This window comes from Camellia sinensis, chromosome 7 (genome assembly GCF_055761805.1).
Source record: "Camellia sinensis isolate YWXY chromosome 7, ASM5576180v1, whole genome shotgun sequence".
NCBI classification, from domain to species: domain Eukaryota; kingdom Viridiplantae; phylum Streptophyta; class Magnoliopsida; order Ericales; family Theaceae; genus Camellia; species Camellia sinensis.
The window spans coordinates 136,999,266-137,027,035 of NC_138967.1; the positions used below are offsets into that span (position 1 = coordinate 136,999,266).

Consider the following 27,770-nt stretch of genomic DNA (forward strand, 5'->3'; position numbering starts at 1 on the left):
AAAGGAATTTTAATGGGAGTGAATCCTACTGTAATGTGATATTTTGGTCTTATTTTTTTTTTTTTAGAACAATGATAGATTCCTGAATTTTAGAGCTCTAATTGAGCTCTAATAATGTGACAGAAAAAAAAGCTCAAAACATCACATCACAATAAGATCCACTTCTATTAAAATTCATTAGACTTCTTTTATTAGAGCTCCTAATCATTTTTGTTTTTTTATTTTCTGTTACATCATTAAAACTCAATTAGAGCTTTAAAATTAAAGAAATGTATAATTGCTCACCCAGGGTAGGACGATGGACCCAGAAGCAGGTGAACAGTGTCTCTTTCATTCTTTGATTTGAAAGATTCTTCCTTTTTTTTTTTTTTTCAAAATAATTATATATATGTTTTTTTTAGTGTTGATGACCACCAAAAGATTCTTTCCTTCTGCTTCGTGCTAATTGAGAGGCTGATCAATTATCCGACCTGCCTACTTCCGTTAACTTTCTCTCCTCTTTTGGATCCTATTTTGTCATCTCTGTACTTGCTTTTTTATGCCACCAATTATTGATCTTCTATTCACTCTCTCTAAAAACTATATATAGATGTCAATATAGATTAATAAATTTTTAGATAAATCATAAATTTACTTTTAAAATTCAAATTGTTTTATGTGATTATAAAAATTATATCATGTCCATTCAAATTGTTAAGCACATGACAAGTGACCTTTTTTTATTAATAAATCATGAAATTAATTATTAATTTTTAATGATATTAAAAATATATTTTAATTAACAATTCATATAGTAATTTTTTTTTTGTACAGGAGAGTTGTAAAAAAATTTATTTTTTTGTTAATTTGTTAAATGAAAAAATTTGTCGAAGAAATATTTATAATTTTCAAAATTACAGGAGACGATTTATATTTTAAACAAACTTTAGATAGTATATTTATAATTTATTTTTTTTATAAATCTTATTTTTTGTTATGTTTTTTGATCTGACTTATTACACACCCCCTCAACTACTGTTAAGAGGATTCAATGAAATTTTTATGAAAAAAGGTAAGACAAGTTTATTTTTTATTTTTACTTGCAGATGTAATATCCAATAATTGAATTTTAAATTTTAAATTTTAAAGCACATATGATAAGTACTAGATTGGTTAATTAAAAAAAAAGGATAATCTATAAATACACTCTTTGAGATTTTCTTAAAATATAAATTGTCTCTTGTGATTCTGAAAATTACATCTCATCTCCTTCAAATTTCTAATCGCATAATAAATGACTATTTTTATTAATAAATTATTGCATCAATTAACAATTTTAATGATGTCAAAAATATATTTTAATTAACAATTATAATAATTTAATTGTTATATAGAAGAATAGTTAGAAATTTTATTTTTCTATTAATTTTGTTAAATAAAAAATTATGGAAATGATGTATTTGTAATTTCTAAAATTGTAAGGACAATTTATATTTTAAGCAAATTTCAAGGAGCGTATTTGTAATTTATCCTAAATTTTTTTTGTAAGCCTCTCTCGGTTTGATTTCATTTTTAAAATAAGTTCAAAATTTTTTTTAAGAATAAAAACTAGTTTAAAAAACAAATACTAAAAAAATTATTTTTAATTATTTTCACCCTCATAAAAGATAAAATCATATAAAAATTATAATTTTTTTCATTATTTTTTTTAAATTTAAAAAAAAAATCTGGAGAACTTATCTTCTTTGATCTCTAAACCCATCCAATCATTATTAATAATATGACATTTGCACAAAGGTTGTCCCCATATATGTCCAAAAATTTGTTGAAAAGTAAAGACAAGGAAGTTTGACCAAAATAAAAAAAAAAAATTAAAATTTTTAAAAACTATATTTAAGTAAAAATAAAAAAATATTATTGTTGAGGATATTTTTTTTATCATCACATTTTATTTTATTTTTTTTCATGTTGCATCTACTTTAGTTAAATATCAATGACATTCATATAGGCCAGTCATTATTATACCTGACACATATGAACGTACCACATCATTAAATAAATAAATAATGACAAAAAGATATATTCATTTTAATATTATTAAAGTGAAATGTTTAAGGTAGTGTTTATCTTATGTTTGGATTTGAATTTATGAAAGGAAAATTTGAAAGTGAAATGTAATAAACAATTATAATTTCTTTTGTTTTATTTTATTTTCATATTTCATTTTTTCTTTACAAATTTATTATTCAAACATAACCTCAATTAATTAATTTAAGTAACAAACTTCTCCCGCCATTGAAGAAAATCTTTTTAATATTTATTTTGCAACATCGAAGCGATATATGGTATATATAAGAAAAAGAAAAACTTAAATTATACTGGTAATATTTATAATTTATTTATAGTATCAATTTAGTCTTTGTAAATTTTATTGTATCACTTTTACCTATCAATTCTTCATATTGTGTCAATTTAATAAAATTAATAACGCCACTTTAAAAATTAGACTGAAATAAAGGGGCAAAATATTTCATTCACACCCCATAAAGTGATTTAAGGTTGACATTTAATTTAAAATTGTCTATGCCCTTTTAATTTCTATTAAATTTTTAGGGGTGTTATTAATTGGGTTAAATTGACATAATGTTCTAAAAAATAATAAATTGATACATCTAAAACATACTAAAATAGTCAAAAAATCACTATCAAATAGTCAACTATTCTCAGTGTTCAAAAAAAAAAATAATAATAATAATCAACAATTCTTTTTATTTTTTTTATGTCTTTTTGTAAAGTTAAAAAAATTAACTAAAATAGTTAATTCTAAAATGAACCCTAAATTAAGTCAATACAAATTATAGACACCAAAAGTATAGTTTGTCAACCAAAAAAAAGTGTAAAGGGACAGACTTGATAGTGAACTCATAAAATTTGCATACTTGTCGTAGTTGTCAACAACTGGTATTGTGGGTAAAGGTTATTTTGGAAAGGTAGTTAAAATTTGTATTGTCTTAATGATTAAACTTAACAAAAGTAGTCTTTTAGACATTTTATGTACACTTATTTAATGGATAAAATATTTTTTTTTTTGTCGATTTTTATAGCAACCTTGGTTTGAATCCAACCCGTTGATATTTTGGATTTGGGTTTCATTACCTTTTATCATGTCTAGCTTCTACTCATTATTTATTGGGTTTGGTTATTAGAGTGTCTCGGTTACATTGGGAACAAGTTAGTGACTTGTGTTCTCAAGCTTTTGTTACCCAGAATTTTGCTTCTGCGCTTAAGCAGTCATTGTGAACTTTCAACACTTTTGCAGGTCCTGTAGAGATACTGAGAATTGTCATTCTTCGCTCGAGCGGTCATTCTTGCGCTCGAGCGGTGGTTACTTGTCTATAAAACGTCTGAGAGTTTGTATTATATGCTCGAGCGACAGTTCATGCACTCGAACGGTCACACTTTTTGTGTCTGGATGCTCGAGCGTCACTTTTTGCACTCGAGCGGTCTGCGCGTCTGTATAAGGTTGTAGTGCGCTGAAAAAGTCACTTTTTATTTTTCTCTCTCTTCTCTCTCTTTCTTTTTCACCATTTCAGGGTTTCTTGGACCCAAAAACTTGGGTGTCATCTAGTTACACTCATTTTCTACCCCTAGTCCTATAGATCAAAATGTAGAGGGTCACGAGGGCTTTCTTTTGATCTGAGCGGATTGTGTTTTCGTCGCCGGTGGTTTTTCGGCTTCTCTCCCCTTCGCTTCAAGAGGTAAGGATTCATGAATTTCTTTTTAATACCTCACTATAGATAGACTTGTGGTAATTTTTATGGCATTTAAAAACATAGTTTATTGTTGGTTTTTGTTAAATAGCATATGGGTGGAGTTTGGGTTTATATTGGTGAGTTCGTGGGTTGTGTGTATAATTGGTTGTGGGTAATAAATCATGTTTAGGATATAAATTGGAAAGATTTGGTATTTTGGTTATTGATTTGGAATATTAAAGAGAAGTTTAATGTTAAATGGAATTGGGGTTATGATGTGGTTGTTTAGGATTAGGAATAATTGGGGTTTTGTATTAATCTTAGTGGACGTGGCCATTGTGGTGTTTGTCGGGATTTGGAGTAGTAAGGTTTTATTTTCAAAACAAAATGGAACCAATTATCCCTTTTTATAAAACTTGAGAGTTTATGATGAACGGGAATGTGGAAATACCTACGGGTGTATCTATTATTTCGAATTATGTAATTGGCGTCTAGAGTTTGTCATTGGCCATCGGTGGAGGATGGTATGGATTATTGTTAGATATATGCTATGTGTACTAGAGTGGGATGGACTGTGTGATATGAGATGATATGTTGTTGGTTGGAAGTGCACATTGTGAATAGACAATTCCATTGTTGAGTTATGAATTATGTTGTTAAAGAGGTAATTGGAACGTTTGTAAGTGTTGTTTCCATTGAGAGGCTATTGTTGAATAATTATGGTCTTGACGTTTAGTATTCCATGATGTGTTTTGGGAATGTTTGAAATAAAGAAAAACCCGTGTGGGACGATGGTTCGCGGAGTATATTTTAAAAGAAATGAGTTAATGTAATTAACTGATAGTGATTGTTATGGTGGTGATCGGACTAGGTGTATGTATTACACCATGTATTATTGATGTTGGTTAGCGTGATTATATTTTATTGTGATGATGTTTGGGGGTCCGTTACCCGCCGTGTTAAGCCGACAAAGCGTGGCTCCTTGACAGAGGTTTCCTCGTCTTTTCCGATTTACGCCCTAGTAAAGTGTGAAAAGGGGGTCCGTTTCCCGCCGTATCGTAGCCGGCAAAGCGTGGCGCATTATGATAGGTTCTTCGTTCCCTTCCGGTTTGTGCCCGGTAAAATATGACCTAAGGAGCACCTCCTTCCGGGTGAGACCGGTAAAGTGTTATGTGTTATTGGTATTGCTGGATCTGCCATCCGTGCTGTAGGTCGGTGGAGAAGAGATTGGTAGTATGTATTACTTCAGTTATCTCATTTGGATATTTACACGTGTTATCGGTTTTCATGTTGTGGAGATGAGATTGGTAGTATGTATTACTTCAGTAATCTCATTTGAATGAATATATGTGTTAACGGTTTTCATACCGGTCTTTTTAAATCCTTGGGCCTATGGTCAGGGAAGGTTGTAGAGATATATATATATATATATATATATATTGAGATGTAAATACTTATGGTGTATTGAGAGGTAAGATGGGGATTATGATTTGCATGTGGGGTTATATTTTCAAAAGGATTGTTTAAGTGAGATTCTTTTATGTTAACGTGAGAAGTTTTATCAAAGAAAGAATGAGATTTTAAAATATTTTCTTTTGGGAGTAATGATGGGAATGTGAAAGAGAAGAAATGATTTTATACCAAATTGTGTCAAGAGGAATGCTTTGAGAAAAATACAGTTATATGTGTATATTTTGGATGTTAAATGTCACACTACTTATATGGTATGTCAAGAGGAACGCTTTGAGAAAAACACAGTTGTATGGTATGTTTTGATGTAAAACAAACTAAGAAAAAAGAGAGTGCATAAATTTAATATTTTCATTTTATCTAAATAATTACAATGACATGAGATTAATATAATTTCTCAAACGTCAGAGAGTGATATGTATTAAACTCAAATCTCAAATGATGTACGTGTAATTTACCCTTATCAATAATAGCTTTAGCTAATGACCATCACAACACGCAACCTAGCAACAAAGTGTGTTTTCATATCTCTCTCTCTCTCTCTAAATTTTTCTGCAATGGTCCTTCTCATTGTTTATATGTTGGCTTGTTCATCTATGGCCTACATGCAAAGACGTCGGCAAAACGAAACAACTAGCTTTTCATCCATTTTTTGGCATTATTAATTCATGCATACATTGAGTTTTGTAATAGTGTAGATGCTTGTTTTTTTTTTTTTTTTTGAACGAAGTGTAGATGTTTGTTGAACATATGAAAATGGGAGAAAATGATATACATGAAGATATTTTTTATCTAATTTTCTTATCATTAAACATAAATATCTAGTTACTTTTGTGAACATCACTATCTTTGTGTTTAATAGTATAAAAATCTAGTGAGAAAACTGTTTTATGCTGAGCTTTAATGATGAAAAAAATGCATTTGACATGGCTTTAGAAATTAAAAAAAAAAAAAAAAAAGGTGCTTATAGAAATATGACATATATAACTGTGTTTAGTTGACATAATCAACCTTATTATATGAAAAACAAATATAAATTCATTATCTAGAATATTTTATCCATGTGTAATTAACTAGCTATTGTTTTTAGGAGTTGGATTGCCTACATTCTACGGCCTGGATCGGATGGTGTTGTTTGGGTCTTAGGGTCCACCACGGATCTCATTTCAATGATTCGAATTATTTAACAACAACAACATTGATCTGATAATCATAACTTACTCAATTTATTATATTTTTTTAAACAATTGACAATACAAATTTTAACTACGATATTTACATTTGTGTAAAAAAATGAACGGCAATGTTTTTTTTAAAATAATCCATTCATATTTTTTGTAACAAACACAATAAATTGAATAAGCTAAAATTATCATATTGACTTAAATCTTTTTTGTGAAAAATATACACGAAAGACCTACAAAGTGAACTGTTCAAATCATCAAAATAGACCCGTAATGGGCCTCGCGGGTCCAAACAATACCCTCTAGTCTAGACTATACTGGAGGTAATTCAACTCTTTTTTATATTCATTACATTTTTACTTTGAATTCTTACAATTTTCTTCAGAATACATTTCAAATATTTACAATTACTTGTAAATTATAACATCGATTACTCTCACGAAGCATCAACAAGAGTTGAATTCAAACCATTTAATTTTACGATTCTTCCTGCAATTTGCCCCTTAATTAATGGCTTACCTATGCTAGTTTTCAATTTATATAGTTGTCCTCCAAAGTCAAAGACAAATCCATTTAAATCGCACATCATTGACAACAAAAAAGAAAAATGGTTTGTATATCATAAATTGTAAGATCCACTTGCAAAATAAGATTGAATAATGTGTTCTTAATAAATTATTACACAAGTTTTTTTGAGTAGTTAAACTTTATCTCTTATCTGAATTGTAGTATTGGTTGCTTGTAAGGAGGCACACAAAGAGTTTTGGGACGTAAAATGTTGCTTCTATCTTAGGCACATTGAATTTGAGTTGAAGAAGCGATGGCATTAAAGAGTTGACCTAGTCAATTATGTTCTTTCTTTATTGAACTTTATGTGGTGTTTTGGAAAGTTGGTAGAAAATCAATTTTTTGACTTTTTTAGTGGCTTTTTTGGCCAAAAACTAAGTTGTTTTGAGTAAAAAAACTGACTTTTTTGATTAAAAAAACTAAAAAGTCAAAAAGCTGACTTTTTACTAATCTTTCCGAAGTGCCCCTATATTTAGATTCAAAAAGTATCACTGCGTGATGAATTAGCTTTCTCTTGATGTTTAGTTGAGAAAGACGCATTTACCCATTCTCATCCCAAGATTTGTAACATGACGAGTGATTATGATCACATTAGTCAATCAATCTGGCCACTTTAGGGCATTTTAAAAATCAACTGGCGTGATCTCACACGAGTGGTTCCTTACGCCGATTGACTCTTTCAAAAAAACTCTAAACATCTTTAGCACATACTACGTGCTAATTGTCAAAGCCCTGCAAATTTTCCTTTTTCTAATAGTTATAGAACACCATGCTCAAAGCACTTTTCTCAATTTTTTCCTTTATGCTGTGTTTGGTTTGGAGATTTGGAGAGGGATTTGGAAAGGGAAATGGAAACGGTAGGTGAAATGTGAATAAATCATGCTTATATTTCACATAGTTTCACACACCTTTTCCCTTTCCCTTTCTAAATCCCTCTCCAAATCCCCCAACCAAACACACCATTAAAGAAATTATTCGCAAGTGGAATTTTGCTACGCAAAGCCGATGACTTTGACCTAACACACATAAACAACCTTTTTCTTGTGAAGCGTTGCTTTGTTCAAGGCAATACCAAACTATCAAAATAATTTGCATGGATTTCGTGAGGATCATGTTGAAAAATTCTCCTTTAAATGTATAGATCTTACCAAGCAAGTTTGACATAATGTTTGTGCTGAATAATTGTTGCCAAAACATGTGTTTCTATTGGATTGATCATATCTATATCAAACATTTAAGTTTTGTAATATACGGAATGCACAGAATAAATCTGAATCACATATTGATTTTTTTTGTATATTTTTACATGAACTTTTTTCTTTGTACACATAAGGTTGTTGATTTTGTAATCCAAATGGTTTGGAGAAAATAAGAACTACCCCTCATTATTAAAGTGTTACTATCATTTAATAAAAAGTCAAGCTCATTTTCAAAGTTTTCTTCTTTTTTTTTTATTATTTAATTTTTGTGTGTATCCTCAAATATAGGAAGGTAGCTAAAGAAAGTTAAGCATATATATTGACCTCAATGGATGTTTTGATGGAGACTTTATAATGAAGAAGATAAGAATGAGTAGCTAATAGTATTAAGTTATTATTATTATATATGATCAATTCAACTATATGTGCCATTTGTTTTGATTACTATTGCATGGTGCAAAAGAAAAGAAAATATATAGAATCTCTTAAAATTCAACAAGTGTCGATGGGATAGGCCATGCCCTAAGTTGTTGCTTAATACACAAACAAATGTGCACGCATTATTGATTAAACTAGTTAATCCTATACAAATTAATAAATTTTATATCTTTTTTTAAGTGATTGGTCTGGCATTTATCATGTTTTTTAAGTACGTCATGTTTCATAGTTTAAAATTTCATTATTGTATAAGACATCAATTAGTACGAAAATTTTGTAAAATTTATTAGTTTGTATTGTATTTTTCTCTAATTCATTATGGTCGGAAGGTCTTCACCCACCATCATCTTCTACCTGCATAAATCGATCGGATAAAGCATTTCATTATTCTTAATTTACCAAATTTCAAACTATGTTGAGGTTTTCTCAACTCATTTCAAGTTGAGATTAAATTTTAGATAGACATGTAATCATCTGCAAATCATGTTCAAACTGCCGAGTTTCGGTTTCTGAATCATTGGTTTAACGAACTGCCAACCATGCATATCAAAACCCCAATGTTTAGGTTTCAAATTAAGAAAATCATTATAACACCCAAAGCATGTAAAACGCTAAATATGAACCCAACAAAGTAATCAAAAATTTATTTTTAATGTAATTCACATTGCGTTATATATTTTATTTTTTTACCACTTTATAAACAATTTTTTCTAGTTCCCTTGCTTTTTTCAATGCTAAGGCCTTATTTGTCAATTATACATTTTAGACAAAAAGTTAAAAAAATCATTATAAATTGTCACATCTCTCTCTATTTTTCTATATTTTTTTTTGTAAAAAGTTAAAAAATTACTAAAATAACATATTCCCAAACGAGACTCAAATTCTCACCTAGTGCATTCAAGTATATCTTCCTAGCTAAAGTTGAATGATACACACCAAACACCAAAGGTTAAAGGTTGGATTGGGGTAAGTGGGTAATTATTTACTCATCTGAACACATTCTATGATATTGTTTATATAGTATTATAAATCAATATTTAATGGAAAAATTTATGAATAAGACATATTGACTCACCTCCGTTAAATTGTTAGGAGATAAAAGATGTTACAAATTTTTATTAACCTAAAATACCACATAGACAATTCCGGGTAATAGTTTTAAAATATCTAAAAACTTTTCCTAGTAAAGTTTGTGACATAGGATATGTTTTGGGCCTTTTAATTAAGGATGGGCTTTGCATTGGTCACAAAAGATAGCGAAACATGATCCTTATAGTCCACCCCAAGTAATGGGCTGCTCATTTCTTCAACTAGATTTTTAGCCCAAATCTATGTAAAAGTTGGAGTTTAACGACAAAGATAAGCCCAACTATAATGCCCATAGAATTTTCTTGAAATTTGTATCTTGGGCTCCCTAGTTGTTATTCTTTACCCAATAATACATCTCTTCATTAAAAAATAAAAACAAAAAAATTATTACAACGGTTATACCATGACATTATTATTGTGTCACCATTTAGTTATAGTCTATCGTTAGGGGTAGCCCGGCTTAGGCTCCCACTAAAATTCAAGTCGAGTTGGCCCATAAGCCAGAAAATTAAGCCCAGCCCCAGAGGATATTCGGCTCTCAAGCGGTCTAGTGGGCTTGGGCTTGGGCTTGGGCCGGACTTGAATATTTTTTTAAAAAATTCTATTTTTTTAATCAAAATTTTATTCTTTTCCACTGAAAATAACATCGGACCTCGAGCCTAGTTTTGAGTGGGCTTTGAGCGAACTGATGTACTGGGCCATCCCATAGGCCGAGCCAGACTTCAAAATTATGGCCTAGGCCCAAGCCCAAGGTCTTGGGCAGAGCTCGAGCCTGGGCCTAACTAACTGAGCTGTGGACGGATTGCAGGCCGCCCATGGGTCGTAGGCCAAATTTACACCCCTATCTGCCATGCAAGCATGATGTACTTACAAGTTATAATGCATGCTTGCACTTACAATGTAGATGTAGAATGTTTGAAAACCAAATATTTTAGTCAAAAAATTTTAAAAAATTATTACAAGTTATCATATCAGTCTTTTTTTTTTTTTTGCATGTTTTTCTTAAAAAAATAAAATAAAAAATTATTTAAAAAGTCAATTCCCAAAGGAACCCTAAGTTAGCGGGTTGAGTTGGAAAGTAGTTTATACATAATAGATTCACCTTCCTATATAGTGTTTTATTATTAAATGATAATATTATATATCAATAACAACGTGTATCATCAAAAAAATTGATAAAAAGTCCAACTATTGATGTGGTTTGGGACGAAAGTCCAAACTTTAGTCTTTGCTGTTATAAGGACATATGAATGGCATTCTTGGTTGGTAAATTGTGGTGATAATGATAATTCTTGACATTATTGTCCTTTATGTGTATTTTGTGCTAAATTTTTTTTAAAATCTCATAACTTGAGTTTTACACTTTCATTTTTAACAAAATTAATATCTGTTACTTTGTTAGATCTTTTAAACAAGATCAACATTAAATATGAAACAATGAAACATGTTTTGGTTAATAGATTGATTTTTTGGTTAATTAAATTAAAACAAAGAAAGAACATGTTTTGGTTAATTTTGAATGGACTCGAAAAAAAAAGTATGGAATAAAAAAAATTGTCTAAAATGGATTACTGAGCGCAAAGTTATGACCTACTGAAGCTATAACACCATAAACAAATTTTTTTTATACCATCAGATATCTATCTATTAAAATTATTTTAACCTATGTATGTTACTATTTTTGTCTATCTATGCAAATTTTTTGAACCTATTTGTTTCCATATTTGAACATGTATGCAAATTATTTTAACATATTTGTTTTAATAATTTTAATGTATCTATCCAAATTATTTTAACCCATGTAAATCAATATTTTTACCTATCTATGCAAATTTTTTGAACCTATATGTCTCCATATTTTTAACATATCTGTCTAAATTATTTTAACCTACATGTCTCCAGTTTATAAACTTAATTGTTCAAATTATTTTACTTGTTTTTCCATAATTTGGACAGATAAAAATTCATTTATGGCGTTAAAATTTCAACATGTCACTTTACACTCAGTAGTTCATTTTAAACAATTTTTATTTTATTTCATGTATATTTTTAAGATCTATCCCTCTAAACAACGGAAAGCAATTTCGAGCGCTTACTTTAACAAAAAAAAATACTATTTTGCCGTTTTGATTGACAAAATCATTTAACACTTTTTTTTTAAACTTCATATTTAATATTAACCTTATTTGAAAGATTTCGAAAAAAACAAATCTACATATATCAATTTTATTAAATGTAAGTATTGCCAAATAAATTTAAAAATTAAATTTACGAACTCCAAAAGATATAAGTACTAAAATTAAAAAAAATAAATAAATAACAAACAATTACTAAAAAGTATTTATTTTAATTTTTTCATACATTGATTTGTTGTTAAATTTAACTTTATGAAACATTTAAAACAAGAGCATTGGCTGCATCAATGGCTGTGCTTGATCGCTCAATTAAGCTCATTTTATTGCAAATAGATTTACCAGCCTGTTGTGGCTAGGGCTGACTGAAAACGAACTAAGCCGAGCGAAACTAAATTTTAATATGTTTAGATTTGTTTATTAAAATTTTAACGAACTCGAACTCTAACTCAATAAAAATTTAACAAACCGAGCTTTAGCCAAATCGATTTAGACTTGACTCGAGTTCAAGCCTGTTCACGAGCCTTAGTAAGTCAAAAAATTTATAAATTTATACTTGCGTATGAGACTAAAGTTACAATTAAACTTTGATTATATAATTATATATACAATATATATAAACATACTAAAAAAATTAATATTTTATCAAAATAATAATATCTACTACACTATTATATAAATGTACTACATATAGTTAACTATTATTTACATTTGCATTATTTAATAAATATTAAACGAGTCAACTAACGAGCCGAGCTTACGAGCCAAGCTTTAGAATGTTTGGACTTATTTATTAAAAATTTAACGAGCTCGAGCTCGAATGCAAAAAAAATTTAACGAACTGAGTTCAACGAGCCCTTACCAAGCCGAGCTTGAGCCTATTCACGAACGGCTCTATTCATTTGCAATCCTAGTTGTGGCTGACCTTTTCCGGTTTGTCTGGTTCAACTGCCTGATCCAATCCAGTTTTCAAAATCATGAATCTCACTAAAGAACTGCTTATGCTGACTACATTATTCAACATCTGAGCACCATCAGTTTTGTCAAATCTGGTGTCTATCTTACCTTCATACACATTTAAGCACTAATTTTGCAAAGAAAAAGAAAAAGGAAAAAAAACTGCATCAAGAACCCTACAAATTTTCCCACTTATATTTTAGTTCGTCCTTCCCGAGTCAGAATCCAGTTCAATGTTATGTACAAAATAATCTGTGTCCAACAATGGAATAATTGATTATCCCTATTGATACTAGGTGTTTTTCTTTTATTTTTTTAATTTTTCTTTAATTGTACTCCTTTATGCCAATCTTTATACAATTTCACGTTGCTAGTACCAGCACTTTAATTGTTCCCTGACTGTTTGCAGCCAACATTGTCGGGCTATCACTCTTCCAGCATACAGCACTAATGAAATAAGATCCGGCATCTTCATCAGTATCATCCATCTCCTGTGAACCAAATTTATGCCGAGTCACCTGTCTTGAGATTGCCTGCAAATCCCAAAATTTTGATTAGTTTTACGTTTTAATAGATCAAAAATGGCTCAAGCAATAAACAAATACTTAACCTTATGATAAACAAATACTAAACCTTATGATAAACAAATACTTCATTTGTTTCACTGCCACAAGCAATATAACCGCTGTTTACCGTAAGACCCACAAAATTCTTTTCATTTGTATGGCCCCTAAAGGTACGAACCTGGACGCATCACACAAAAAAACAAAAAATCCCATCAACCAACTTAAAAAAAGAAACTTTAATAATGCAACTCCATATAGAAAGATGAGATTCAACAAACCACAATATATTCTCAATATTTTATCTTGGTTCGTAGTTGGCTAGAACCCCTGCACGTCTCTAGGAAGTCAAGGGAAGGGTTCAAGTCTTGAATGTGGCAAGGCTTCCTCTCCCAGGCTACGGCCTCCAATATACAGGAAAAAGCGAGTGCTTTATTTTGGTTCTTATACTTAATTCTTAAAACTCATTAGAATCTTGTTTAGCGTTTACTCTCTTAACATAAGTTTCATGAAAAATTTACGTTGGTAAGTCTGAGAACTTTCTGTAATGCAGTTTATAAACTTAATTCAGTCAGTCTGTAATATGTGTAATCTTCATTCAATTATGCAAACGCAAGTTTCCACACAACTATATATGACAATTTGACATAACTACATAATCGAGTTTCACTTTTCTAGATAAAACAAATTCACTTCCCTACCCTGATTCAGTAGAATTTACACCAGGACTGCTTTTATTAGACCCTAAAATTCCAATTAGCATATAAAACCGGTGCTTGACAGCTTAATATACATTGTTGGGTCAATTTCCTAGTAATTTAAGTTTCTTAGACTAGTGGTGATCTAAAATAATATCAAAGCTCAAGTTGGGAGAAGTCGAGGGTTGAAGTCTCTCCATTTGCATTTGTTCCTGTTTGCATTCTTTCTTCTTTGTATGAATATGGATGCTTGCATCTTCACGTGCAAGATGAGCTTGCACATGAGAGAGGGTGTGCTTAATATACATTGTTGGACCCATTTCCTAATAGCTTAAGCTTCTGGGACTAGTAGTTTTCACATGTCGGGCTCATTTTCTAACAACTTAAGCTTTTGGGAGTAGTGGTGATATAATGCCCAAGAGACGGTTTCTTCAGTAATACATGCCAGCCAATGTGTAATCTATGAAATCACACTTGCACTGATTGCAAAATAAAGTGAAATATTTTCATAAACATGTTACCGGCAAATTCTCCTTCACATCCCACAAACGTAATGTACTGTCAGTAGATGCAGACGCAAGCTCATCATTGGATAAAAATTTCACATACGAAACAGCTTTCCTATGTCCACTGAACACATGGAGCGGCTGGCTAGCATTTCTCAAATCATAATAGTGGATATGATGGTCTGCAGAGCCAACCTGCAAAAAGTTAGGAAGGTGTATACACAGTGAGTCTTTTTTGTTTCAAATGAGGAAACCAGAATGACTATCATGTCTGTGCCGTTCGATGAAACTACAAACGATTGTTACTAACAACAGGAAGCCATGCTTAAAAAGAATTTGCTTAACATGGCTACATGAGGTTTTGATATGCCTAGCTTGTATTGACAGCGAGCGTCTAAACTACACGTGACACATTTCAATAGCATGGGAAAGCAGAAAATAAGGCCCCACATAAACCAAGGGTGGTTCCGTGCTGTGTTTTACAGGAAGGCATTGTTTGATCTTTTGAGAGTGATGTCCTAATGAGACATGGCATAATTTCCATGGCACAGAAGAGCAGAAGATGGGCCCAACAAGAACCAAGGTTGGAATCATAAACAAACTCATCCCAGCAGGGATCTGGATCCTCTGCAGTGCCCTACCAACCAGATTTGACTGGAAAAGAAGTTCAGTGGTGCATCCTCCTCGACACTCACGGTAAAAAAAATAAAAATAAAAACAAAATAAACGAGGAAAGAAAGAAAGTAATGATAGGAAACAAAAAAGACGAGGATGGAGATGCTGAGTTGACTAGAAGAATACCGCAATGTGACTGCTAGATCCAGGATTGTACTTGACACAGCAAATGTTCGCTTTCATGTTGATGTTAAGAACACTAGCTTCCTGCTTTGTGCACCATAGTTTGACCTGTTAATAATACAGATAACAGTATGGTTAGCGTAAATGGAAAAGCAATTGAAGTTTGCCCCCATACAATTCATGACTTGGTAAAGTACACAAACAACAACCTCTATTCATCAGACATGAAAATAGAGTGAACAGTCGGCCCAAATGTATGACTTACAAATTTAGTGATAAGGTCCTTCCAGCTTGCCCAATTTCATCTCACAACACTAGCAAATTTCTAACTTTTCAATTCCAGCTTATTTGTGGAACTGGGGTATTGATACAATCCCCACTAGGTGTCATTTTTAGAAAAAGGCTGAGATTTTTTTTCCTATTTTTCTCTTGGGGGTATTTCATTTGTGTGCAGATGTGTGAACACGGACACTGTTTCTTCCCTATGAAGCAAATCGATGGCTCCAGTGTGTGTCTCCAGCTTTTTTTATTGCAGTGCATGTAACAACCAACTTTAAAATATTGTTGTGTGAAATTTTCTGTTATCAAACAGCACACAGAATCTTGAAAAAGATTTTGTTCAATCTGGAAGTAACAATGAGTTCCTGTACCATACACAGCTGTATTGATACAAGTTCATTATTTCTTTACTCTGCCATTTGCTTCGGTATGCATTAAAACTAAGCTAAACACAAAACTAACTGGTATTGGTCTAGCAGTAGCTAATGGCTATTAGCAGAGTGCACACTGAACTCAAAACCCCATTGCCCAAAGAAACAAATAACTAAACAAAATTGGAACACAGTTGGACCTTATTCATCAAAGAAAAAGTATATTATCTAGTACAGACTTAGAAAATCAAATGCTCTATCCAACAGTTCTAGCCACAACCCAGGTATTTTTTTTTCCCAATAAAATGACTAATAAAAAAAACAGGTAAGACTAGTTTAAGGACCTTGCAATCATCACTGCCAGAGACAAGCATAGAGGGTTCTGTGCGTGAAAAATCAACACTCCATGCCCGTTTCTCATGTTCCTCGTATTCCATTACACTCTGGAAAAAGAAAAAAGAAAAAACATATGTAGTTAAATCAACAACATCCATAGCACTAATTGATATATGGCATATATAACATTTCCATGCAAGACCAGAAAAAACTAATCGTGGCAATTTCATAATTACCTGCCTCGTGGTGACATCCCAAACAGTTACTATTCCATCATAATCACTACTAGCAATATGGTTCTTAGTAAACTTGTTCCAACTCAAGCAACTAAGTTTTGATCGTGTTGACATCTCCACAACAGGGGTGTGCACATCTGCAGGTTCATTTACAACCTGATACATGGAAGCAAAAAGACCAATTAAATGATAACATCTTTATGCGAGTAAGTGAGCAACTATCCATTAACTTCTGCATAGTCACCATGTGTACTACTGAAACCAAAGATAGACCCACTTGGGAAAAAAAAATACATACCGAAGAGAAGTCAAAAATCTTTATACGTCTCGAAACTCCAGCAGTAGCAAACAACTCATCGTCACGGTCAAATTCTATGCTGCAAGCAGTAAGACATGAACAGTTTTAGAATTTTGGTGGATATGATTCTTCTAGAAGACCAAGGAAGCACTGTGAGTGTCATGGAGCATGCAATAAGAAGGTGCAAATCTAAAATTTCCCAAGGAGCATGTTCAGGGTGTCAGGAAATTAAGTTTTAGATTAGTTTCAAGTCTGACTATTTTAACACAGTGCTGATAGATTTGTTTGTGTATTATTAGGTTTAATTTTGCAATTTGCTAGACATAGACTGCGGAAGTGGTCCATTGGTCTGCTTAAGGGTGAAGTTTCAGATCTTTAAATGGTTTATAGTATTGTTCTAATTTTAACGTCCAATAAAATATCTAGGTAATTCTTAAAGGAAATCTATAGCAACTTAAAAATATCTATGTAATTTTTATATTTGATACAATAAAGTTGATGAAAACTTGACATGGTGCTTTTTTCAATTTGCCTAACCCTAGCAAGAGTGAAATGATGCTGCTTCTTATCCTCCTCTCTTATTTCGAAGAAAAAAAAAATTAATGTTCTTAGGCTACTATTTACAGCCACAAAACACTCCAATTAAGCCTAACCAATCAAGCCTAACCAACCCTCATTCCCCTACCTTCTGGTCTCTAAATCAGCACAAAATCCATAAAATCGTTGTTGTTCTGAGAGTTCCAGCACATATGCCCTGAAAATTTCTGCAACCAAACACTTGAAGAAACCATGCAGTCATCACTCTTTTCCATCTGCAAATCCCTGATTTATACTTCTAGCCTAAACATTAAAACCTTAAAATACAACATTTCCTTGCCCTCAAACTACCAAGTATCCTAAATTTGTCCTACTTCAAGGAGAGAAGCTTCATGTGGATAGAAATACTCAAGAACATGTTAAACATATAAAGGAATCCAAGTTTAACAGAAAAAATGTGTCAGAAAATACTATCCAAGTAACCAACCACAGCTTAACCATGTCTGGCCCAAAGTTCAGGAATCGAAACCTCTTACGTGCTTACAATTCCATGGGGCAATCAGACTGAGAGAAAACCCTTGAATTAACCGTGGTGCACTTGCGGGAAACTCCTTACCGAGGGCCTATGCACCCTTGGGGATTAGCCAGACACCCCAGTGCCAATAAGAAAAAAAAAAAGGTGCCAACTGCCAGCCTCACATCCGTTCACAACGAGAGTTCGCAAACCAAAGTTATATTTATAGGTCTTTAATCATAATGAAGAAAACAAACAAATAACTATTTACCCTTCATAATACAACTAAACTCCACAATCCATACTACAACAATTTGGCTTTGGTTTCACTTCCGTTGTTTTCATTTTAGGTCTTGCTCTCTGTGGAAACACAGAGACCAGGTAACCACATTTTTCTCAGAGACTTGACACGCCTTTTTATGGCTCCCTCCAGTTCCCATAAGGTTCTCAACTTAAACCAGATACATCGTTTTTACTTCATGTATACAACATGGTTTCCAAACCACCAAGGGTGCCAATTCATTGTTCAACTAAGATTGTCTAAGGCAGATTCAATCAAGTTCAAACAGAGATCTCTTGTTTACAATTCAATGTCACATAAATATTTCATATAATTTTATATCCAAATTCACCTGTTCAAACAATGAAAAGCAATTGGGTTTGTCCATATCATACAGCATAACATATTACAACACAGTCATCATACATCTTGTAATGAAACTTAATCATAACCACTGGATACATAATAGAGACCCTATGATATCTAGCTGCCTCCACCTGACCCACATTGCCTTTTTAAGCCCTGTGGGCAGCTTAAGGGACTAGATTTCACTGTTCTCATAAAATGCCAAAGCAAGTTCCCAAAATTGACCTTTTTGAGTGCTCAAGCAGCTTAAGGGACTAGGCTTTCACATGATTTTCATAAACCAAACCAAACCAAACCAAACCAAGCCAAGCCTTAAGACCCATCAAATGGGGTCGGCTACATGAATACTTCTTCTCCACGCAACCCTATCGAAGGTCATTTTGTTAGTCAAATTAAGTAGATCCATATCTCTATTTACAACGCTAACCAACGTTAATCTAGGCCTACTCCTACGCCATCCCCTAACACTCCCATCTACCGTTACAACATCGCATCTCTTCACTACTGCCTCAGTTGATTTCCGTTGAATGTGACCAAACCATCTGAATCGATTCTCTCTCAACTTATCTTCTATCGGTGCTACTCTTACCCATTCCTGAATACACTCATTTCTAATTTTGTCTGGTTTAATCTTGCCACACATCCACCTTAACATCATCATCTCAGCCACACTCATTATCTACATGTTATTTCTTGGTTGCCCAACACTCCGTCCCACACAACATCGCGGGTCTAATAGCTGTTCTATAGAACTTACCTTTTAGTCTAGTAGGCATTCGTTTATCGCATAGTACCCCAAATGTACTTCTCCACTTACACCATTCTGCCTTAATCCTATGGGCCACATCCGCATCAATCTCTCTCACTGTTGTGATAATCGACCCTAAATAATGAAAATATTCACTCTTTGGCAGTTCTTGGTTCTCAATCTTCACTTCTCCTCTGCTTTCATTGTTACTGTTACTAAATTTACACTCCATGTACTCTGTTTTAGTTCTGCTTATCCGAAATCCTTTAGATTTAAGAGCTTTTCGCCAAATCTCCAACTCTGTGTTAACTCATTCTCTAGTCTTATCCACTAGCACAATATCGTCTGCAAAAAGCATACACCATGGCACGTCATCTTGAATATTTCACGTCAACTCATCCATAACTAAAGCAAAAAGATAAGGACTTAAGGTAGATCCTTCGTGTAACCCTACAGTGATAGGAAATTCATTTGTCTCTTCAGCAGGTGATCTAATAGTGGTCACCATCCCTTCATACATGTCTCTAATCACATCAATGTAACCTTTTGTCACCCCTTTCTTCTCTAACACTCACCATATTATATCCTGGGGCACTCTATCATATGTTTTTTCAAAGTCGATAAGCACCATATGAATGTCTCTTTTCTTTTCTCTATACTTTTCTATTACTCTCCTGAAAAGATAAATCGCTTCCATTGTTGACCTGCCAGGCATAAACCCAAATTGATTCTCTAACACCTCTGTTATATCTCGCAATCGGCATTCCATCACCCTCTCCCATACTTTCATTATATGACACATTAGCTTGATTCCTCTATAGTTGTTGCAATTTTGGACATCTCCTTTATTCTTATAAATTGGTACTAAAATACTCTTCCTCCACTCATCTGGCATGTTCCTAGTCAACAAATTTTTGCTAAACAACCTAGTCAACCAAACAACCCTCTTTTTACCCAAACACTTCTAAGCTTCAATAGGGATATCATTGGGTCCTAATGCCTTATTTGATTTCATTTTCTTAAGTACAATCTCCACTTCAAAATTCCTAATCCTACGATAGAACCTATAGTCTAGGTGTATCGTATTACTGGCTATTTCTTCCCCTAATAGTTTCTCAAAATAGTTCTTCCATCTTTCTTTAATCTCTTCATCCTTCACCAATACCTTAGAATCCTCTCACTCTTGATGCACTTAACTTGATTAAAATCTCTTGTTTTACTCTCCTATATCTTAGCAAATTTGTATACCCTCTTGTCTCCCTCCTTACTATCAGTCTAGTGTATTGGTCATCATAAGCTTTCAACTTAGCCTCCCTCACTACTTTTTTGACCTCCTAATTAGTCAATCTATAACTCTTAAGGTTTTTCCCAGTTCTATCCTTCTATCACTTTTTAAAGCACTCTTTTTTTGCCTTAACTACCGCTTGAATCTCTTCCCTCCACCACCAAGTTTCTCTAGAGCTGGGTCCCGTCCCTTTCGACTCTCCAAGCACTTCTCTTGAGATTCTCCTCATACAATTGGCCATCGAGTTCCCAAGTACCTTCCTTATCCATTCTATTCTTAAATATTTATAGTTTATCCCTTTTTAGGTCCCACCATCTCGTCCTACGACGCCTACCATCCTTCCTAGCTTGGTATTGCCCTTTAAAACATAAATCTAATACCAAAATCCTATGTTGAGAGGCCAGGCTCTCTCCAGGAATCACCTTACAATCATTGCATTTTAGGCGGTCCACTTTTCTCACTAAGAAGTAATCTATTTGGCTCTTAACTGAATCACTCTTAAAGGTGATCAAATGCTCCTCCCTCTTCTTATATATAGTATTGGCCACCACCAGGTCAGAAGCCAACGCAAAATCTAAGATACTCTCTCTAGCCTTATTTCTGTCACCAAAACCGTATCCACCATGCACCCTTTCATAGCCAAGGTTATCTAAGCCTACATGGCCATTAAAATCTCCACCTATAACCAGGTTCTCTCCTACGGGTATCTCCCGTAAGATCTCATCTATTTGCTCCCAAAAATCACTCTTAGTCTGATCATCTAATCCTACTTGAGGGGCGTATGCACTAATAACGTTCACTATATTCTCTCCAATAACTAATTTAACTAACATAATCCTATCCCCTTTCCTAATGACCACCAAAATACCAATCACAAATACACTAATAGAGGAATTAATTTCTCCGGTTAAGAAACCAAAATTTTTAAGCTTTTTTATATTGTCATGTAGAAAAACTGCTCCAGTACATATTAAAAACGTGATTAGTATTTATTCCTTCAACAAATGTTTCCATGAAAATACGTAAGTTCATCTTTGAAAACTTGGATACAATCATAACACAAACAATTATCTTACCTTGATACAATATTGGCCGAATGAAAAAGATCCCCATGCCTAAGTTCAGCGATGACCCTTAGTCGACTGCTTCAGATGAATTTAAAAATTCATGTGAGCTGTAAGTTGAAGACAATAATAGCATGGAAAAATCTTCCCATGAAGGAAGCACTGACAACCATACCTGTACCGTGTGAAGGTACTCAGCACAGATTGAAACTCAGTTAGTCCTGCAGTATAACCTTCTCTATGTATGATATTTGTATCCCTTTCTTCCTGCTTAAGTGGGTGGTTTGCCAACTGCCGTCGCTTTTGTAAGTAACACTCTTGTAGGTCATTGAACTGCAGCAACGTAAGAAAAGAAGATAAATCCAGACAAGGAACGAACTAAATTGTAACAAATTACAACAGTATAGGGAATAGTTTCACAACAATCACAGCAATAGAATCTAAGCCACGTATATATCAATGTTGTCCACCAGGACAATCTGTCTTTTCATGTAACCCCTTGTGGAAGTTCCAAGCTTTACAGCGGAAAATTAACACAGATACAATATACAAACAGGAAATCTTTAAAATTTTAAATGGTGAAAAAGGGAACTCATGTAACCAAACACAAGTAAGTGGGTTAAGGCTTTGTTGAGCTGAATGAAGTTCACTATACTTCGCAAGGTGTCAATAGCAAGCCCGTTTCATTGTGAAAACATAGGCGACAGAACAGCATTCTTTAACTGTTCTTGTACCAGAAAGACAAAGGCCTAGCATGGTAAAAAAAAATTGAAGATACATTATTTAAATTGTGCATATATAAATACTAATGCATGTTAAGGTGCCAGTTGACTGATGCTTAATTGATTTTATGGTCCAACCATGCTTGAACAACTACAAATAATATGAAAGCCATATGACAAAGACCAATTACTGGCCAAGATTTCTACAAATGAAGCCTTCAAAAGATTACTAACCTGAGCATGGACGCGCTTTTTCCTTGCTACAGCAAGACTCGATTGACTCACATGTTCTGAACCCATTCCACTCAAGGTATCCTTTGCCTGGGAAGCAAGGGTGTTTACTTGAGCCTTCCCATCTGCTTTCTTGTACAGAAAATTTCCCATACCCAGCCCTCCTTGTGCATTACGAGAACTAGACATAAAGCCGCTATTATTCTTAGCAAATGGTGAAGGCCAAGATTTTGTTGCTGTAGGATCATCAGAAAGCATCCGCAGCTTCACTGAATACCTGTCCCTTGCCCGATACAACTCTATTCTATGTCTCTCCACAGCATTTATGTCCTCTTTGATAAACTGGAGATCATTTTGTATCTAAACAAGCAGCAGACACACATCAATCTAGTAACCCATTTAATTGTTTCAGTGAAAGAAGGTTTTCATCTCAATTGTTAAAAATGATTAATTATTAGGACAGAAGCACATTTTAGATGAAGCCTTGGCAACTGATTTAATATCACTCCTATTGGAAAATAATCTATTAAGATGGTAAAGAGGAGGACCCTAGTAGAATAAATCTCACAAGTCACAACTATACATTTAAAAAAGAAAAAGCATAATACTCAGCTTCCCTCCCTTTAACAAAAAAGAAAAGAACAAAGAAAATAAAAGACAACAAAAACATACAAGAGATTACCGTATATATAAATGTAGAATGACTGAACATCAACACATATATCGAATTATAAGTAACAAACCTCATTTAGTTCATCAACCTTCTGTTTCCTTAGGCAGTACAAGAAGTCAAATAGGATTTGCATATTTCTCTCGGCTTCTTCTTGCTCCAATTTTCTCTTTTTCTCTGCAAGCAGCGTCAACAGGGTGTCCAGCTCTTTAACCGACACTTCACAACCCTGTCTAAAGGTCGCAAGTAAGAGTTGCATTTATACTTGTTTACATTAAAAATATTATTTGATACAGTAGAAATTGTACATACAAGCAAATCCATTCTTTGCTACATTCTAAGAATGCAATGAAACACAATTTCATTAGACAAATGCCAGATACAGGGCCAAGAAATTCCATTTCACACCAATCAAGGTACAGATTATCCATTCCAATCAACAATAGGCCCTCAGAGATGAGTAGCACCCTTGGTGCTTGTGTAACTGTTTTACGTATCCTTTTATATGCAACAGGTATGCCCCAGTGATCATGTACTCAATTGTTTACATCAATAAAATTTCCACTTACATCTAAGAAGCGCGAACACGCCGACACGGCAATTTTCAAAAAATGCAAGACACGACACGTGAGCAACACACACAAAATATATAATTTTATATATTTATAATATGTCATATATATGAATATATCATTTCAAGACAATAAATGCTATATAACAATAATTTCCATAAATGGACATTGTTTTTCTTTTGTCATCGTATTCTAAATTATTTTGTTCAAACTTATAATCAGTTTCATGTATACCTAATCAATGGATATGTGTGTTTAAGCAATGGGCACGTGTGTCCTCCAAGCGTCTGAATCTAACCCCAAAAAAAAAAAAAAATAAATAAAAAATAAAAAATAAAATAACACATTTAGATGAGTATCGGACACCTGTTCCGACATGGACATACCACCTTTTTAGAAGTGTTTGTGCTTCTTAGTGTGACAATAATAATATTTCCTCCAAATATAAGAAAGCTTCAAAATACCACAACTGCAAACAGTTCATTTGGAGTAGAAACAAATGAAATAATTTGTACCTTGATTCCACTAAACCTTCTACTAAATTTAGCCATATATGTATATCCATACATGATTATATTCTATAACAATTAACAAATATCTATACAATCAAATAAATGCCAAATTGCAACTGCCATCAGAAGATGACACTGAATAACAACTGACCTGTTGCATTGCCTGACGAAATTGTTCTACAGGGGATGCAGTTTTTGATATTTGGCGAGCAGAGGTCTTCTTCAATAGCTACAAATGTGGCACAGAGAAATCGTATAACAATAAGCTGCATTTTGAAGGAGATAATTTCAAGATACAAATCATTGTCAAATGAACAAATTAACTTGCTGGCAGATTTGCTACAGATTACAGTTAGAAGACAAGTATGTGCTTCAACAAATTCAGTGATAGCACCAATATGCTAATAGTAGTAATAATAATATAAAAAGGGAAACTCAATACAAGTGAGGAGCCAAGTATATTAAGGTTTAAAGAGTTTTCTTTGAAGTGAAGGCTTTTCAAGTCAGCTAATATTCGTCTGATAGCAATTCCACTCAGCATCCTCTCCCCCAAAAATAATAACAATAAAATTAAGGGAAAAAATCAAATAAGTCCTACTTTTAATAATGTTGACTGAAGGGAAAATAAGTTATAATTAGGGAATATAGTGTTAACAGGACTATATATTTCAGGAATATAGTTTCTCAACATATTGTTAATAGGACCCAATGAAAATTTCAAGAAAAAAGTGGACTTATTCAGAATATTCCCAAAATTAATCCAGTATTCAATGAGAATAGATAGCACTACCCTCAGAATAAAAATTAGAAAATAATAAATGAAGGAACCAAAACCTTAAACCTCCCTCCCTCTCTCTCTCTCTCTCTCTCTCTCTCTCTCTCATAACAGCTCCTGGTATCACCAGCATACAAATAAGGAGGCCCGTGAAAATTTGGGAGTAGGAAATAATTTTGAATTTGGTATGTGTACCATATTCAAGAAATGTTCAAAACTTGACACCAAAAACAATTAAGTGGCAACTCTTTTGGCCCGTCTGTCAAACAGACACTTTAGTTGACCTAATAACATGGTCTTCTATTAAGTTGAATCTAAAACATAGGCGAATCCATGTAAATATTGAGTGTAGATGTATACCATACAACTATTTTCCACAATCATGGCAATTAAAATATTTCTTTCTGTACTCGAGAATTAAATAGGGGCCTCTTAAGAAGTGTTGCCATAATGAACATTATCTCGCATAATTTAGTACAAAAACCACAAGCAACAAAAAGCACACTGCCAATGCCAAATACACAGAGGTTCATCCATTTGATCAATCAAATTGAATCAAGTACCCTCCATTTGGTTACTGATGCAACATTTAGATAAAAATATATTAACAAACATGGCCACCCAAATATCTCTTTTTGAACTAGAGAATTAAATAAGGGCCTCTTAAGAAGAAATGCCATATCAAACATAAAACCTGCAAGCACCAAAAGCACGGCCAAATCCACACAGGTTCATTCATTTCAATTAATCAGATTGAGTCATGTACCCTCCATTTTTAGATATACATAAACACGTAACCTATTGACAGGTGGCTCAATGATCAGGTCATTTAGTATGTTGCCTAAGGCCAAATTTTCATAAAATTCTTATTCTCAAAGGCCTCAATTCTTTAAGGGTCTAGTTAGCTAAGGCCTAATTTTGATGTTTAGGCTAGCCTAAGGTCTCCAAAAACTTTGAGTCGCTATCGCGTATAGAAATACAAACACAAACAAATGTTAATGCATATAGAGATTTATAATTGTGTTTTGCACATTCATTTTTTCCCTGTATGTGGCCTCATAAGTAAACAATCAAGTGAGTCAAATGCAATTTATTGACCTAGTTAATGTAAGCTTTGCATCAAATCGCAGGGCATATGATAACAGACTTCATTTTTTCCACAATTTCCTCAACATCCAAACAAAATTTCAGTTTCTTGACCTAGTTAAAGTAAACTTTGTATCAAAACGCAGGGAATATGATAATAGACTTCATTTTCATTACTTTTCCACAATTTTCTCAACAACGAAACAAAATTTCATAAAACGACTATCAAAAACCATCACTAGAACCAATAAAATCATCGAATTGAACTCTCAAAACCAACCTTGTCGAGGAGGAAATTGGGGAAGAGTTGATTATTAGTCAGGTAATGTCCACAACAAGGGCAATCCTTTTTGTTGTGAAGGTGAGTGATGATGCACATGTAGCAGAAGCTGTGTCCACAAGCCGTGAGGAACGCGTCCTTGATTATCTGCATGCAAATCGGGCACAACAAATCACGGTCAAGCTCATCTGCTGGTACCTCCGCCGTTTCTGTGGCGGTGGCGCCACCGGATTCCGCCGGAGCGACGGCGGAGAAAGGCTTGACTTCCCCCTTCACCGCCGGCACGAGTGCCCCAGTTGATCCCTCGTCCATCTCTCTCTCTATATATATATGTATGCAGACTAAGCTCTCTCTGTGAAATGAGTTTGGAGTTGTAGAGATGGTGTGTTAATGGAGGAAAAAGAAGAGATAGAATGAGCGAGCAATAGATTGTGGAGCAGAAATGAAGCGTGATATGTTTGTGTGTGTGAGAGAGAGATAGAGGCCCACGGTGATATCGGTTCTGAGGTCGGTAACGGCCCACGTGATATCTGGAGGGCTGTCTCCCGGTTTCTTCCGGTAGTCGGTCAAAAGTACGTTATTATGGTCCAAGGCTGATAATTTTTATTATTTCCTAGAGCCTTGTCATTTCCTAAGATCGTCTCTTTTTTTTTTAACCAAATTTAAATTTGGTAAAAAGACTTTAATTTTGATATTCCAACATTATCATTAAATTAGTATCAAATTAATAATGTGTTAAATTTTTCATCAAATTGGGCATAACTAGAGCTCTTTATCAAATTACTGTAAATAATCGTTAGAGATACAAAGCATTTACAAAGCATTTAACAGCACCAGACGACTGACCGAATGTCTAACCAATTGTTCTCCAGATGTCCACTTCCTTACAATTTATAATAAAAATTTACACTGGTCGATCGACTGGCTAGATGTCCTCCTAGTCGTCCTCTCGATCGACTGGTGATTTGATGAAAATTCAAAATTCTCCGTTAAAATGTTCGATATCAAATCAAGTTTTTACTAAAATTTGATAATACAAAAATAAAAATAAAAATAAAAAAGTAAATGTTGGAGATGCTCTAAGACCATCTCCAATCCAGTACATTTTGTTTCATCAAATTTAAATTTGATAAAAACAAGTGTCTTTTGCTGCTCCGGCCCTATCACCAAATAAGTATCAAATCTAAGATTTTTCAAATCTTTCATTAAATTGAGGATGGATATGTCTATTATCAAATCACTGTTCATAATTGTTGGAGCTGCATGTCATTTTCAC

At 33.3% G+C, this 27,770-nt stretch overlaps 1 protein-coding gene across 6 annotated transcripts; it reads right to left on the bottom strand.

Annotated features, from left to right (window-relative positions):
* Positions 1-12,930: 12,930 nt before the first annotated feature.
* On the bottom strand, positions 12,931-26,997 carry COP1 (Transducin/WD40 repeat-like superfamily protein). 6 transcript variants are annotated; one of them, XM_028251820.2, is made up of 13 exons: positions 26,495-26,997; positions 24,505-24,582; positions 23,343-23,498; positions 22,603-22,959; positions 21,822-21,979; positions 21,659-21,724; positions 16,853-16,931; positions 16,555-16,710; positions 16,327-16,425; positions 15,336-15,440; positions 14,550-14,729; positions 13,401-13,511; positions 12,931-13,300 (listed from the first exon to the last, which is right to left on the bottom strand). In XM_028251820.2, exons 1-13 carry the CDS (start codon positions 26,804-26,806, stop codon positions 13,130-13,132), a joined length of 2,028 nt encoding a protein of 675 aa, XP_028107621.1. In that variant the 5' UTR covers positions 26,807-26,997; the 3' UTR covers positions 12,931-13,129. The 6 variants fall into 6 exon arrangements, with proteins under 6 accessions (XP_028107621.1, XP_082735576.1, XP_082735579.1 ...); XM_082879450.1 differs by having other exon boundaries at positions 13,378-13,511; XM_082879453.1 differs by having other exon boundaries at positions 24,505-24,619; positions 26,495-26,992.
* Positions 26,998-27,770: the final 773 nt, after the last annotated feature.